The sequence below is a fragment of the Macaca nemestrina genome, chromosome 4, assembly GCF_043159975.1.
Source record: "Macaca nemestrina isolate mMacNem1 chromosome 4, mMacNem.hap1, whole genome shotgun sequence".
Lineage (NCBI taxonomy): Eukaryota > Metazoa > Chordata > Mammalia > Primates > Cercopithecidae > Macaca > Macaca nemestrina.
The window spans coordinates 60,914,965-60,931,443 of record NC_092128.1 but is presented as its reverse complement, the minus strand read 5'-3'; the positions used below and the strand labels follow the sequence as shown (position 1 = coordinate 60,931,443).

The 16,479-nt window shown below is 38.1% G+C and overlaps 1 protein-coding gene across 1 annotated transcript in view; it reads left to right on the top strand.

The window, feature by feature from the left end:
* The window catches only part of LOC105475393 (cadherin-related family member 4-like), a 33,856-nt gene extending 30,789 nt beyond the window's left edge, over window positions 1-3,067 (top strand). Inside the window, exon 7 of the mRNA XM_071094129.1 lies at window positions 2,662-3,067. Within this exon, the coding sequence (XP_070950230.1) occupies window positions 2,662-2,664 (3 nt within the window). The 3' untranslated portion in view covers window positions 2,665-3,067. The remainder of the gene's footprint in view (window positions 1-2,661) is intronic.
* The last annotated feature ends 13,412 nt before the right edge of the window (window positions 3,068-16,479 follow it).

The window sequence follows — 16,479 nt, the reverse complement described above, 5'->3', positions numbered from 1 at the left end:
ATTTTTACCTATAAGAAAATAGATAGTTGGGCCAACTTCCCATTGCCCAAATTCCAAATTCTTAGCTGATGAAAACAAGCGTGTTCTTTATTATCCCTAAGACCTATACAATCACAGATACGTTAATCCTGGGAATATAGCACCATTGGTAGCTTACAAAGCTTGTCACAATGCCATGCCTTTATTCTTTTGCATAGAACTTTATTGCATATGTTTTCTTTATATCGTCTCTGACCTCTTTCACTCTTCTTTAAATAGCTAACTTCTACTTGCAAAGCAAGGTGCCTCAGACATCACATCCCCTGTATAAGCTTACTTGAATGGGCATGTCTCCACTGTACTCCTCAAACACTTATCACCATCTGTAATATCATTGGCCTCTTTGTCATTCTTACTGTAAACTTCTTGGAAGACAGTAAGATATATTAATTGAATGTTTAGCTCCAGTGCAAAGAAAATACTAGGCACTCAAATCATGTTTATTTAAGAGAGGACTTGCTGTTTAAGAGCTTGCTAATAACCTTTAAGAAGGTAAATATCATGGTACAAGGGATTAATGACTTAATGGAAATAAGTAATCAGGTGTAAGTTGTCCTTTCCAGAGAGTTTCTTGCAGAAGGGAAGGAAGATACGGGACAGTAGGATGATACAATATAATTTTAAGCAGTAGTTATAAAAATATTTTTTGCTCTAGAGTAGAGGAGAGATGTGGTATCTCTCGCACGTACATGTGTGAGTGTGTGCACATGTGTGTACAATAAGCTAAGGGGAAAATTTTACTGGAACCCTAGATGAAGTAAACAATAGATAAGGTTTGTTTTAGGCATAAACGTGCAGAGGTAACAATTAGGGTTTAAGAATAAGATAGAGCTCAATTGGAGTCATAGCTCATCCTTTAATTTCTACATAATCATGAGGTATCCATTTAGTCTGACTGAACCTCAGTTTCCTCATATGTAAATGGGATGTATGAGTGTTATTAAGAAATACTGATGCCTGTGTACTACTAACAGACGTATTTATTGAGTGGGACTGGGATGTGTTAAAAAGACCATTTTCCCTGCAGGTGACTCTAATATGCACGCAGGCTTGAGAAACACTGCACTATGCAGAGGGATTGACTCTGTTAATGTCCTTCCTTTTCAAGTGCCGATAATAGGTTTATCATTGGCATAGATGGAACCCATCAGAAGGTACAAGTGAGAGGAACTCTAAAAGGTACAGATAAAATTAGTGAAGCAGGAGCTAATAGAAAGGATGAGGGTGAAGGATCCAATAGGAAGAATGAGTTTTTTGTTCCTTGAGTGGAAAGATAGCTGAAGTAAAACATCAAAAAGTTGATTATGTAGATGAAGAGAAGCATTACATTGGATGAGTTTAGAAATAAAATGTAAATAAAACAAAATAAAGCACATAAAGTATATCTGCTCATTATTTATGGTATACTTTGAATATAAATATGTATAATTAAAAACATCATCTTACTATTATTACATGCTACCAAACAAACCTAGAAAAACATCATGTATGCCACAGAAAATTCATCAAAATGTCAATTCCATTCCTACATAATATTTTTTCATCTTGCCTTATACCCGAGAGGCATTATACACAAGTTCTCTCCTTCTCTTCTATCAGCAGTTGACAAACATTTCTCGACTACTGAGCAAATTTAACTTGCTAGGCATATGCATAAACTCATTTAATGATCACTTCCATCCTGGGAGATAAGTAATGTATTTACCAGTACCATTTTGCCTGTAAGGATTTGAGACAGAGCAAAGTCTAGTAACTTGAATGAGGTTACCTGGATGGCAAATATAGAGACAATTCAAATTCCAGTAGTTTGACTCCAGAACTTTGAAATCCCAGCTACTCAGAGATTGTTGGATATGTTGAATGTTTTCAATAGCTATATGTTGAATGAATGAGTGAACAGGGATTAAGCTATTTTTAATGATTCATCACATTGTTTGGGTGTATCTACTATGTGTATGCTTTGTATCATCTTGAAGATTTCACCTCTTTCCTAATCTTTGAATGAGAAAATTCTGCAAGGTCTTGGGAGATGGAGTCGGCAGATGCTACTGACAGTAGAGAGGAATTTCTCAAAAAATAATAATAATAACAATAATAATAATAAGCTACACCTTCAAGAGCATGGGGTAACTTTGTCAGATTTCTTGGGGGAGAGTCAAGAAAATTCATTAGTACAGTAGAATGATAAGCACCCTCTCTCCTTGTTCATGTGTTATAAAGAATTTGTGATATTGTTAATTATTGATGAAAGTGGTGCCAAAGATTGATTCTGGTTTTTATCATAATCAGGTTTCTTTGAAGCATATATACTGCTTTTACACTTAATGATTAAGTATAAAATTTATCTGCCCAAAATATTACCATTATGAAATATTTTAATTTCGGTTACTTTTTATTGGTGAACTTTATACTTCTAATACCTAACAGACATTCAAGTTGTTATAAATATTTTAATTTAATATAATTAATTACATTAATTTATAAATATTTCATATTTATAAAAATATTTAACTTTAAATATTTAAATTTTGACAGTTTTAAAATATTTTAAACATTTTAACTTTTAATAAATATGTTTTAATAAATTTTATAACATAGAAAAAAATATATTTTTTTCTTCAGTGACAGAAATACAATAGCTGTTTAACAGTAAGACAGGAGAAGTCAAGATGTTGAACAATTAAGAAAAGAATGTGATGCCAATGGAAGACATTTGACTTTAAGCAGCATAAAGGTCACCATATCTTCATGTCACTTGCTTTCTTTGAAAAGGTCTTTTAAAACCACAGCTTTTAACAATAAAACTATATCAATTTTTTTCACATAGCTGAATATTTTTGTGTAATATGTCACATATTTTGATGGGTCTGAATTTTACTGCTGCAATTATGCTAAGGTTTATATGCCGCAGAGATGTTCTTGTTTTGGTTAAAACATTTACAGTGCTAGACAATCACCAACAGAAAATAAATTGAGGATTCCAACTGTGTTTAGATTGTGATTGTATTTCAATAACTAATATTAAATTAAGGTATTTAAATAGATAGTCATATAAAATAATTTATAAAATAAATATGATATAAAATGATTGATTTTTTTATTAGACCACTCAGAAACTGGATTTGATTCTCATTTTCGAAAGGCACAGTCAGTGATAAACAATTCTGTACCATTTTAATGATGACCTTTGATAAATTTTGAAACTATCATGTGCTTACTTAATTCTAATTTCCCAACATACCTCAGAAACTTTAGAGTTCTGCTGCAAAATTGGTGCTACTTTGAGTAGCAATATTGAAAAAAAAAGAACAAACTTGCTCAAATTTTTCCTAAGTGTACATCTCAAGTCAGATAGTATCTTAAGTCAGCGTCTCTGAAAATGCAGTGCTTAGGCAGACGCTTGCAGGAGGTTTACTGGAAGTCTGTTTGGTGTAATAACATCTAGGCTGTGAGAGAAGCAGGATTGGGCAGAAGTAGAACTGTGGTATAGTGGCAAAGAGGACTTATCAGAGGTTCTAGCCTAGAGTATAAGTAATCCAAAGCAGACTAATGGAGGGAGATACTAAATAGTTGTCGTGATTTTCCAGCGTAGCTATAGCAGCAAAAGTCCTTTTTATGTTTGTATTCCATATACTGAGCTAGCTCACCCATTAAACAGACTCAGTCTTTTCCCTCCTCTGTTAGCTGGGACACCCAATGTAACCTTAGGTTGAGGGAGAGGTGTTAGTGCAAACCTGGAGGTGTGAGCCATAAGAGCATGCAGCTGGCGTGTGCCCTCTGGCTCTGCTCAGGCCTGATCCCAGATGTACTTCCGTTTTACCATGAGTTGTTGTTGGCTTCACCCAAATTTTGACTTAGTTGTTCTGATAGAATGCAGCTCATGATAGGTAGCTGTGGCCAGATGGTCACTTAATATTCTATGATAAGATTAAATTCCTTATTTTTAGCACACTGGGATTTAAAAAAACATTAAAATTTATTTTCAGTGGTGGAGGGCTTTCTGCTGCAGATTGCATGGACTTGCCATTACCTTTAAGCTTTATGGGTTTACATGGTCATTCTTTTATTAAGGTTTTTTGTAAACTTCACAATTCTTTTTTTTGCCGTGGATTCGTATAGTGGTATAGAATCCTGCTGGGTCATATGGTCCAGGAGGTAGGAATGCGTACTCTACAGTCTAGACCTAGTACAGAGCCCTTTCTTGCTCTAAGCCCTGCTCAAAGTTGTTAGCTTTTAATGTCACCTGGTAAATAGATGAGTGCATGATATAGTTTGGCTTTGTGTCCCTACCCAAATCTCATCTTGAATTGTAATCCCCACGTGTTGAGGGAGGAACATAGTGGGATGTGATTGGATCATGGGGACAGTTTCCCCCATGCTGTTCTTGTGATAATGATTGAGTTCTCAGGAAATCTGATTGTTTTATAAGTGTTTGGCAAGTTCCTCCTTCGTTCACTTCTCTCTTGCCTGCCATCATGTAAGAAGTGCCTGCTTCCCCTTCCACCATGATTATAAGTTTCCTGAGGCCTCCCCAGCCATGTAGAACTGTGAGTCAATTAAAACTCTTTCCATTATAAATTACTCCATCTCAGTATCTTTATAGCAGTGTGAGAACAGACAAATACAGTGTAAGATTACAAGGTGTCATGTTTCCATCTTAGTGGGTGGGAAGTATAAAGTAAAAATTTCCTTTACTATAGAGGGTATGTCACACAGCATATTCCAAACTATGGGAATGACAATAAGAAGCATCCGAAGGTGGCAGACCCCTGAATATTTGTAGGATTCATCTCCCACCCTCTGATGTGCGTATGTCTTACCAAAGCCTCCAACTTTCTTATTACCTTTTGCTCATCTCTACAATTAATTTGATGGCATAGATATAATGGAACAATGTGATGTTATGTCCAATCATGGTCCCTTTGGACTACATTGTGGCAGAAGGTGAGAGAATTAACCCCAAACTTGAGCAAGATCACAAATATATATTATTGTTTATTCCATGAATGTGAATGCATTTTTCACATGGATAAAAATAATGCACTCACAAAATCAATGTCCATAATTATACCATTTACCTGAGGCAGTATTGATATCGATAGCAACTTCATCAATATTGATATTGATGCTATCTCTAGCAGAGTTCCTATACTCTGCTCAACAACTAAAATTTGGGCTACCTTTTGGTTGAGTGAGAGGTAGTGCACTCTCATCCACTAGGAGCCATTTAATTTTTGTAGAGGAAAGACTTGCAGTTTAAATGGGGCTTGAACGGGCACCACCATCATTCTTTACATACTACAGGCAGCACAAATCTCTGTTATGCACCACCTACCCCCAGAATGTGATATTGTATTAGATGTACTATCTTTTCCATGGAGGGGGCAGTTTTGAAGATGTACATTTGATCTTTGCCACAGGCCAAGGAGTTAACATGATTTTGCCAACAATCAAGTATATCCACATGCACGTATGTAATTACACATCTGGGCACTACGGAGATATTCATCAGATGGGGAATGAGCTGAGCAGGCCAGCAGTGAACTAGATTTGGGCTGGGACTCCGTTTATTTTACCTGGCTTCCATGAGCCCTAAATCTGAGGCCAGGGTGATGCTTCAGACCATAGGAATCAATGTCAATTTGAGCACTGTGTCCAATAGTTCTTAAAATGTTTGGTATTCCTTTTACACTGATCGCTTATAGAATTAAATGGCCTCTGATTCCCTTGGAGAAAGAAAGAAACACTGGGGCAATTACTGCTTTATACACACGCTGTGATGGTGAAGGATATTTTTCTTCCTCACGAGGAAGTTGCTCATTCAGTTAGTGGGCTCTTGGTCTGCAAATTATCTCAGCTGTGGGTACTGGGCATGGGATTTTATTGGGTATGGCTTTTTATTGGAGTGGCTGTCCTAAAACTTTAGAGCATGAATCTTTGAGTTACTTTTTGGTTGTAATAATTATGAAATATGCTAACTGGATGTCCATCAATCTCGTACACAGAACAACATATCCTAGTAACAATCTCCATAACTCTGGATCAGGCACTTCCACCTGCTACTCTGACCATGTTTCTCATTATGATGTTTCTTATTTATGACTCTTAAGTGCATGGCTTCTCTCATTTTAGCATCTTAATATCCCCATTGCAATCATTGTGCCCAGTTTCTATAATGACCCCTCCTACTATCAGCCCTGGCCTACAGAAAACAGTGACCACTGAGGTTCTCAATGGTGATGCCACTCTCACCAATGAATTTCTTATTGATTTAGTAAGTGTAGTGTTCCCTGGGTCCTCTTGGGGAGCACAGCTTGGAGGTGGGTATTCTACCCTTATATGGTGTATTTACTCTAGCATCTCATTTTTTGTGAGCTGTTTGATCTCTTCTTGACCACCTGCTATGAAAATTCTATAATTCTTCATTTAGTGTGGCCTTTTCGTTTTTCCAAGATTCCAGTGTTTCTTGTGGTTAGTGCTAGGGTATTAATCAATATTCATATTGATAAACTCTTCCTTATTAATTTTATGTTCCAGAACTCTAGATCCCACAACCTGGACGCCCTTAGGATTTAGTCCCATATGTACTCTCCCAGCTTCTGCTGGTACACCCTAGCTAAGTTTTGCAGCTTCTTTGGTGGACAGCTCTCCTTCCCCCATAGAATCAGCTCTTTGTCAGTTGGGTTATGTTTTGACTTGATCCGAGTTATTGGTCTGATATCCAGGAGAGGAGTTGGAGGTTCATCCTGAATGACCTGAAAGTAAAATTGCAAGAGATTGTCTTCAAGCCAGTGGGTAGCACTAGTTCTTAACAGGGAGGAATAGGCCACTTCTGTAGGCCCACAAAGTTCAGAGAAGTCTGAGTTTCAAGTTTATCAAGTGTGTCATTTCAGATGTCTCGATTCCAGGATTTACTTCTTTGTAATGAAGGTCCTGACCATGGTGGAGCTGACTGCATGAGAATTAAATTTTCAATGGAGCTCCACTATACTTACATGTCCTGGACTCGAGCTTAGCTTTTTCTGACCTCTGGCTGTTGCAGTTTTATTAGTTTCTGTAGAGTTGTCATGTTTCCTTGATTCTTTATAATACTTGTGTCCTTGCATTTTCTGTGCATTTGAAGAAATGGTTCACTCTTTCAGCCTTTCAGGTGTTCATTGTAGGAACAGACCTTCACTAATAGTCTAGCCTGTGATTCTGAAAGGGCTGACAGCTCCAGGGAGAACTTGCTGTGGTTTCTCTAGTTGGCTGGGCCACACTGCCTTTGCTCTGATGGCTGGGCTCTGCTGTCCAGAGAGACCAATGGTTGGGCTCTGCTATTAGAGGAAGCTACTGGTTGGGCTCCACTATTAGGAAGTGTTGAAGGCTTGGTACTGTGATGCTCTCTGGTCAGGCTAGTCACGTGATGTATTCCCTGGCTGGGCAGTTTTGCTATTCGGAATCTGCACTGGGGCAGGGCTTCAGGCTGGGCTCTGAAAGTTGCTGCTTGGGATGGGCAAGACAAGAGGCTATGCTCCTTAAAAATGTATGATTAAGGGTTGCCTCCGTTAGGTCAGAGCTGTAAGGTGGACTTTTGCCTGAGTCAAGACACTACTTGACCTCCGAGGTCAAGCAGGTTTAGTCCCTACACTTCTGCAAAATGCACATGGCAGGTTGTTGGGCAGGCTTTTTGGCTGAGCTAAGCTACTTAGTCTTTGGACTGCTAGGTCTTACAAGTCTAACCCTTGTGCCTCTCAGAAATGTATGCAGGTGGATGTCTCCCTGCCTCAACAGGATTATAAGGCAAGCTTTTTGGCTGAGTGGAGCCGCTGCTTGACCCAAGATATCTAGCCCCTGTGATTCTCAAAATGGACAGAGGTGGGCATTGCCCTATGAGGGCGGGGTTGCTGGAGTAGGCTGTGTGCCTGGGCATGGAGACTAGACATCTAGGGACTCAAGCCAGGTTGAACTTCCAACTGTGCTTCTGAAAAAGATCAGTTCAGCTTTGTGGGTGGGCTATGAAGTTGACTGGTAACTCTGATTGGGCACCGCATCTGGTGTGAACACAGAGGTACCACACAGATCCATATGCTAGTCACTTGGGCTCTGCCTTCTTTCTTTGTTTCTACTTGACCACAGGTGGTCTAGCCATGCCTTTACCCTTGTCTTTCCCCATGAGGTGAGACAGGTGAGATTCCTGGAAAGAAAGCATCTCAAAATGCTAGGGAAGCTGAATGACTGCCTCCAGTTCTCTTTCATCACTGTAGAAACTGTGGGTCCAGGGTAGTGCTCTTCAACCAGTGTTGCGCCAACTTGGTGTGTAGGGGGGAGGGGGAGACCATTCTTCTGACCCTTCTCACTCAGTTTTCACTCAGGTATATATACCACATGGTGTCTCAGGCTCGTTTCCAATATTGGGCTTTTGAAGAAGATGTTCTTGTCTATGGATAGTTGCTAGATAAACTTTCAAGGGGTTGGGGGAGTGTGTGTAGTAGAGACTTTACTCCACCATATTACAGCCATCCTCATGATGATAAAAACCCTTAACAGACTAGGTATAGAAGGAATTTGCCTCAACCTAATAAAGGCTATATGTGACAAACCCATAGCTAACATCATACTCAATGGTTAAAAATTGAAAGCTTTTCCTCTACCACCAGAAACAAAACAAAAATGCTTCTTCACACCACCTCTATTCAGCATAGTCCTGGAAATCCTAGCTAGAACCATTAGGCAAGAAAAAGAACTAAAATACATTCAAATTAGAAAGGAAGACACAAAACTGTTTGCAAATGACATAATTCTTCTTTATTTTAAGTTGATATGAAAAATGTGATATTTTTCCAATTATTTATTAATTGTATTGAGTTTTATATATTTGAGAAAACATATAAAAATCCATTAATATTTAAAATAAAATGTGTTGGATACTCTGAGGAAACAAGTCACGTTAAATCTTAAACTTTATTCAAGTGAGATTTACAGCTAACATATGCCATCTAGTGGCACTAAAGAAACTTCACTTACAACTTCATAACATTCTCCATTTCTTAGTATACTATACTTTTGTTTATGCTTATGAATCTTTATATATGCCACCCTAAGGGAGAAATTCTGTTGAAATGAAGTCCCCTGGTTTTTCATACATTTTTTATAATGCATATTTTTATGCATAAAGTGTCATCAGAAAAGTAACAAGTTGTTATTAAATCATAATGTAATCCATTTGTCTGAATTCCACGCCTCCAACCACCAACATAAGTCTTTACAAGATGATCAAGCCCGATCCCCTTTTTTCTATATGTTAATGTAAATATACACTTAGACTGATGCACTAAATAAATTATCTTGAAAATTTTATATTAAGAAATATCTAAAACTAGTTCAGTTTATACATGATTCATGTTTCTGTTTTTATAAAGTAGCATGTTTAAAAGCTTTCAAGTTTCATTACATGGAACTTCTTGCCACGTCTTTTTTTTTCCAACCTATACATTGTTAATTGCCTAACATGTATCACACCTTTGAATTAAGGCATTGATTATCCCCATTCTTTGTACCTCACATTGGTGACTGAAAATGTTGTGCTCTGCTGGCAGAATAGAAGCCTCCAGAAACCTGGTCCTGTGCTCTGACACCAGAACCTCGTGCTAGTGAACATGATGATTCTAGTCCTTCCCTTGCTATTATCAGGTGGCATCCATCAGTCACTAACTCTACAACTAGAAAATTACCTCCGCATAGAAATAACTAAAGTAGAAGAAGGAGTTACAACACCAAATAAAGCAAGAGGGTAAAGGTACTTCTCAATAAATTGTACTATTCCCACAGTCATTTCTAAAGACTGGTGCTAAAGAAATTGTGTTGGGAGGCCAAGGCAGGCGGATCACAAGGTCAGGAGATCAAAACTATCTTGGTTAACATGGTGAAACCTCGTCTCTACTAAAAATACAAAACATTAGCAGGGTGTGGTGGCGGGCACCTGTAGTCCCAGCTACTCGGGAGGCTGAGGCAGAAGAAAGGAGGGCGTGAACCTGGGAGGCGGAGCTTGCAGTTAGCCAAAAAATAAAGAAAAGAAAAAAGAAATTGTGAATTTGTGATTTACTTTTTTTGCATGTGCCTCTATCTCCTCCATTTCTGCTCTGATCTTAGTTATTTCTTGTCTTCTGATAGCTTTTGAATTTGTTTGCTCTTGCTTCTGTAGTTCTTTTAATTGTCATATTAGGGTGTCGATTTTAGATTTTTTCCTGCTTTCTCTTGTGGGCATTTAGTGCTATAAATTTCCCTCTATACACTGCTTTACATGTGTCCTAGAGATATTTAGTACATTACATCTTCGTTCTCATTGGTTTCAAAGAACGTCTTTATTTCTGCCTTCATTTCGTTATTTAGCCAGTAGTCATTCAGGAGCAGCTGGAGATCTGTTGGAGTTTGCTGGAGGTCCACTCCAGACCTTGTTTGCCTGGGTATCACCAGCAGAGACTGTAGAACAGCAGTTATTGCTGCCTGATCCTTCCTCTGGAAGCTTACTTCTTTCTGGAAGCTACTGGGAGGTGTCTCCCAGTCAGGCTACATGGGGATCAGGGATCCACTTGAGGAGGCAGTCCGTCCGTTATCAGAGCTCAAACACTGTGCTGGGAGAACCACTGCTCTCTTCAGAGCTGTCAGGCAGAGGCGTTTAAGTCTACAGAAGCTGTCTGCTGCCTTTTGTTCAGATATGCCCTGCCCCCAGGGGTGGAATGTAGAGAGGCAGTAGGCCTTGCTGAGCTGCCGTGGGTTCTGCTCAGTTCAAGCTTCCCTGCCGCTTTGTTTACACTGTGAGCATAGAACCACCTACTCAAGCCTCAGCAATGGCAGAAGTCCCTCGCCCCGCCAAGCTCCAACTTCCCAGGTCTATCTCAGACTGCTGAACTAGCAGCAAGCAAGGCTCCATATGCGTGGGACCTGTGGAGCCAAGCACGGGAGGGAATCTCCTGGTCTACTGGTTGCGAAGGCTGTGGGAATAGTGTAATATTTGGGCAGCAGTGTACCATTCTTCCAGGTACAGTGACTCACAGCTTCCCTTGGCTAGGAAAGGGAAATCCCCTGGCCTGTTGTGCTTCCTGGGTGAGGCGACACCCTGCCCTGCTTTGGCTTGCCTTCTGTGGGCTGCACCCACTGTCCAACCAGTCCCAATGAGATGAACCAGGTACCTCAGTTTGGAAAACCAGGTACCTCAGATGAACCAGGTACCTCAGTTTCAGTTGGAAATGCAGAAATCACCCGTCTTCTGTGTCCATCTTGCTGGGAGCTGTAGATCAGAGCTGTTCCTGTTCAGCCATCTTGGAAACAACCCCTACGTTTTTTGTTTTGTTTTTTTTTTGTTGTTTGTTTTGTTTTTTTTGAGATGGAGTCTCACTCTGTCACCCAGGATGTAGTGCAGTGGCACGATCTCGGCTCACTGCAACCTCTGCCTACCCCGTTGAAGTGATTCTCCTGCCTCAGCCTCCTGAGTAGCTGGGATTACAGGTGCCCGCCACCACACCCAGCTAGTTTTTGTATTTTTGTAGAGATGGGTTTCACCATGTTGCCCAGGCTGTCTAATTCCTGGACTCAAGGTGATCCACCCACCTCAGCCTCCCAAAGTTCTGGGATTACAAGCATGAGCCACTGCACTCAGTCCCTCAATTACTTTTTAATAGGTAGTTAGAGGTATGCTTATTTTGTGATACTTCAAAATTGGAATTGCAGTTGAAATTTTGTTGTCCATTTACCCTACATTTATCTCATGGAGCTGCAGTCAGAAGATGTGCTTTGCAGGTAGCAGACACTCAAGGAATGGTTGCTGATTATAACCAGAACCAAATGACAGTGTCAGAGAAGACAGCATTTAGGAAAAGCCAAAACAGTGTTTTCTCCCACACTATAATGGACTTGTACAGATATTTCTTGTATTTTTGTTAGCAATTAAAGAAATAAATTTGGACTTGGATGATATGAATTATTATTTTAACGAATATAATTTTAAAACACAGAATACAGAAACTGATAAAAATGTCCTGTTTTACCATTTGGATATTTAAAAATCATAACCGAAAACATAAATGTTCAAAGATTTCAGTAAATGTAAGCATATTGTTTGAAGTTTATTTTTTATTTATTTTTATTTTTTTCTTCTTGTTTTTATTTTTTCCTTCACAAAGGTATACATATATTTTTTAAAAATTTAAAGCAAGTAAAAACTATAATCAACCAGATGTAGCACAAGGGAGGCCAAATGAGATGTCTGCAGTTTCTTGAACCCTCTGATATTGAGAATGAGTTGCCTTGGTTTAAGGATGTAAATAGTTCCAGCTGGAGATCTATACCCACCTTCAAGAAAAAAACACATTGACATTCACTTCATGTCCCAGTTGCATGTGAACTTCATAGGAGTTCATTACTACATGTCTCCCCATTTCTGAGTGTTGCAATGAAGTTATTGCTGGACTGGGAGGCCAAGGGCCAGATCTCAGAGCGTGGGATAACATGAAGCCAGGACAGTCTTGGCAGTCTTCCCCTAGGTTCACCCACTGTATCTTCATGCTTTTGTCTTTCTAACTTCAGCACGCACTTGGACACCTTAACACTTTGAACAAGCATAAACTGGGGGAAAAATGTTGCTGTGAGCACTCTAGGATAAAGTGAGCAGGATATTTACATAGAAAGGCTTGAACTTCTTTAATTAATAATTATTGGTATAAAGTTTACATTGTTCTAAAAATTTTCATAACAATCCTGGAGACAGGATTTTATAGATACATAAAATTGAGTCTTAAAGACCTTCATTAACTTACTTGAGGTCATACGACCAGTTTAAACATAGGCCAGTTTAATTCCAAAATCTATTTTCTTTCCCTCTACTATACCATATTGCTCTTTATTTTTTATTTTTTGAGATGGAGTCTCACTCTGTCACCAAGCTGGAGTGCAGTGGCACAATCTCGGCTCACTGTAACCTCCACCTCCTGGGTTCATGTGATTCTCCTGCCTCAGCCTCCCAAGTAGCTGGGACTACAGGCTTGTGTCACCATGCCCAGCTAATTTTTGTATTTTCAGGAGAGGCAGGGTTTCACTATGTTGGACAGAATGGTCTCAATCTCCTGACTTCATGATCCACCCACCTCAGCCTTGCCTCTCAAAGTGCTGGGATTACAGGCGTGAGCCACCGTTCCCGGCAAAAGTTTATTTTCATTAGAAATTATGACAATGCATATTCAAGCATCAATTAGGTTCTAATATCACTTAACATTTTACCAAGTTACAAGTAGCATTTCATGTTGTATAAGTACAATAAGTTGAATTTTCTGAAATCTTATTCCTGAGAGCTTAAATTGACACCATATAAAAAGTAATTTGATCAATAATATGGATAATCATTAAGCAGTTTATATAAAAATGATTTATAGAAGCATCATTGACAATGGCAAAAATATTGGAAACAACCTAAACCTCCAACATTACATCAATCAGTGGAATATTTTCTCACTATCTAGAAGCATTCAGGGACACTTTTAAAAAGATATGTAAGATATTTATGAACTAGAAAAAGTAGTTTATAATGTAACTTATAATCTCAAATCTATAAAAAGAGTCTGAAGAGAGATACTTAAATATTTTTAGTGATTATAACCAAAAGATAAAATTACTGAAAAATATTGTTGTCCACATGTCCTTATTTTCCCAGTTTTATACAATGGACATGTGTATTAAATTGAAACCTATAAAATTTCTTGTTATATATAGGCCAAAATGTGTCAATTACCGGAAACTTCATAGGGTTCAATCTAATGTTTTCTACCTAAATTTTTTTAGCTAAAAAAAACCTCAATGGAAATTGTCTTTTTGATAGATGAACATAGAAGTGATTTGCCAGAACCAGAAAAGGAATTAATGAGGACTATTTTATCCAAAGCAGCAGGACCTGTGTTGTAGGAGCTACAGTATATTTCATTTCTGTTATGGACTGAATATTTGTGTCTCTCCAAAATTCATAGTTCAAACTCTTCTCCCAATGTGATGATATTAGGAGGTAGGGCCTTTGGATGATCGTTAGTATTAGATGAGATCTTGAGGGCAGACACACCAGAAATGGTATTATGCCCACATTAGAGTCAGGAAAGAGCTTGATGTGCTCTGCTGCCCACCACACGAGGAACAAGAAGCTGGCAGTCCGCAACCCAGAAAAGGGTCCTCACGCTTGACCATGCTGGCACCAAGACTGTCTTGCGAAGACTGCAGCATTAAGTTTCTGTTTTCTAAGCAGAAAACTTTCTTTGCATGAATGAGTCACTGTTCCATTTTACCTGGACACCATAAAACAAATCAGTTTCTAATCGCTTATCACTGACAAAGATTCTATCCTTGACCAAACTCGAGTCAGGTTCCTCTGAGCCCTCTTCTCAACGAGGTTTCAACCTTGGCCTCTGTCCTTGGCACACTTAGTCCAGTTTTAGCAAGAATTTTGCTGGGTCAGTTTATTGAATACTCCCCATTCTCAATATCTGATAAAATTGATCATCCCCACCATCTATATCTTAAATTTAATAATTTAATTTTTAAAGTTTTTATATATCTTTCACTATATTTCTATTGAAACAACTTTTCCAATTTCAGTATTATCATCAAAGAAAAGAAAGACATGATAAGAGTTATAGTACATGTACTAAAAGGAAATAATGTAATAAAATTGAATTACTATCTAAATTTGTTATTTGCCATATTAAAAATCTAAAAATGATTTTAAAATGTAATGATTTTAACTATGTTTTTAATCAGATCAGATGATTCATATTTCTGCATGAAATGCTAAAACATTAAAACAAAATTATCATAATATTCAAACATAACTTCCTTGCATAATTCTTTGCTTTTTAAAATAAGTAGTACTAAGTTGTGTTCCATTTTTATTACAAATCAAAGAATAACTGCTTACATCTGCCATTATTTTCTTGATGAAATAAAATAGGAAGATATTATAAAGGTAACATTTATGTATAGCAAAAGCATTATATGTAATCCAGTCAGAGTATTAAATTCAGTTATGGTTCAAGGTTGTTTTTAATGAAATATAAAATGGAAATAATTTTTTATGATAGATTCTTGTGCCAAATTAAATGTTACTAAAGCAAATATATAAAAAATTGCTTTCTTGAAAGAGGAGACCAAAGCTTCATTCACTTAGCCTCTAAGGCATCTTTTAAAATATTCCAGAGCTCACTGGAACAGAACTTGCCACTTAATGAGTATTGATTTGTCAGCTCTGAGAGAGCTATATGCTTGAAAACACTAAAAAATTTCCTCCTGGCCAGGCGTGGTGGCTCACGCCTGTAATCCCAGCACTTTGGGGGGCAGAAGTGGGTGGATGACCAGAGGTCAGGAGTTCGAGACCAACCTGGACAACTTGGTGAAATCCTGTCTCTACTAAAAATACAAAAATTAGCCAGGCATAGTGGTGGATGCCTGTGATACCAGCTACTCAAGAAACTGAGGCAGGAGAATGGCTTGAACCCGGGAGGCAGAGGTTGCAGTGAGCCAAGATGGCACCACTGCACTCCAGCCTGGGCAACAGAGCGAGACTCTGTCTCAACAAACAAACAAACAAACAAAAAGACTTCCTCGCTTGGTTCACTTTAGTATCCTAAAGTCCCCAAATTAGTCAACCATTTGAATTAACTCATTGAATGCTTCTGTTAACATATCTCTTAAAAATTTAAGAATTTTGGAGAGGCTTTTGGATGGGGACCTATCGCCACCCATATCTGGGTCTCAAGTAGAGTTGAATTTAGTTCACAACTCATTGGTTCATAAAAGGCAATTATTGTTGGTCTGTACTGGGCCTTTTTCTTATTTTATATTATTTCATTTCCTCCCATTGCTCATGCCTTCTCTTCTTCCTGCAATAGGGGCTCATTATAATGTGATTGATATAGTACTTACCCTGAAAAAGAAACAATGATGTATTGTGTATATGTTTCAATTTCCATAAATAGTTATGAATCATATTCTGTTGCTATTTTCAGACTCAAAATTCTTCTAAGAGCCATCCATATTGCTTTATGTATACCCACATTGATGCTTTTAATATTGTGGCTATATAATATTCTTTCTTATGCATTCACCAAATTGTATTCATAAATGCCTGGCAATAGACAGCAACAGATCCTGCAATTAAACACACACCATACTGAATAAAGTGTCTATACATGTCTTTTAATGCATCTATCCAAATATTTCTCTGGTGAAATCTTTTTTAGAAGAGATATTATAGGACCATGGGATATACACAACTTTAGTTCAAGACTGCACTCTAGAATGTTCCCAAGTTTACACTTCATCCTCATAAACATTGGCTTAACCAGTATTGTATTCTTTGCCTACATAATGTGTGTCAGGTGATTTTTCCTTGTTTCTTTACTTTCATTTTTATCATTACCAGTGAAG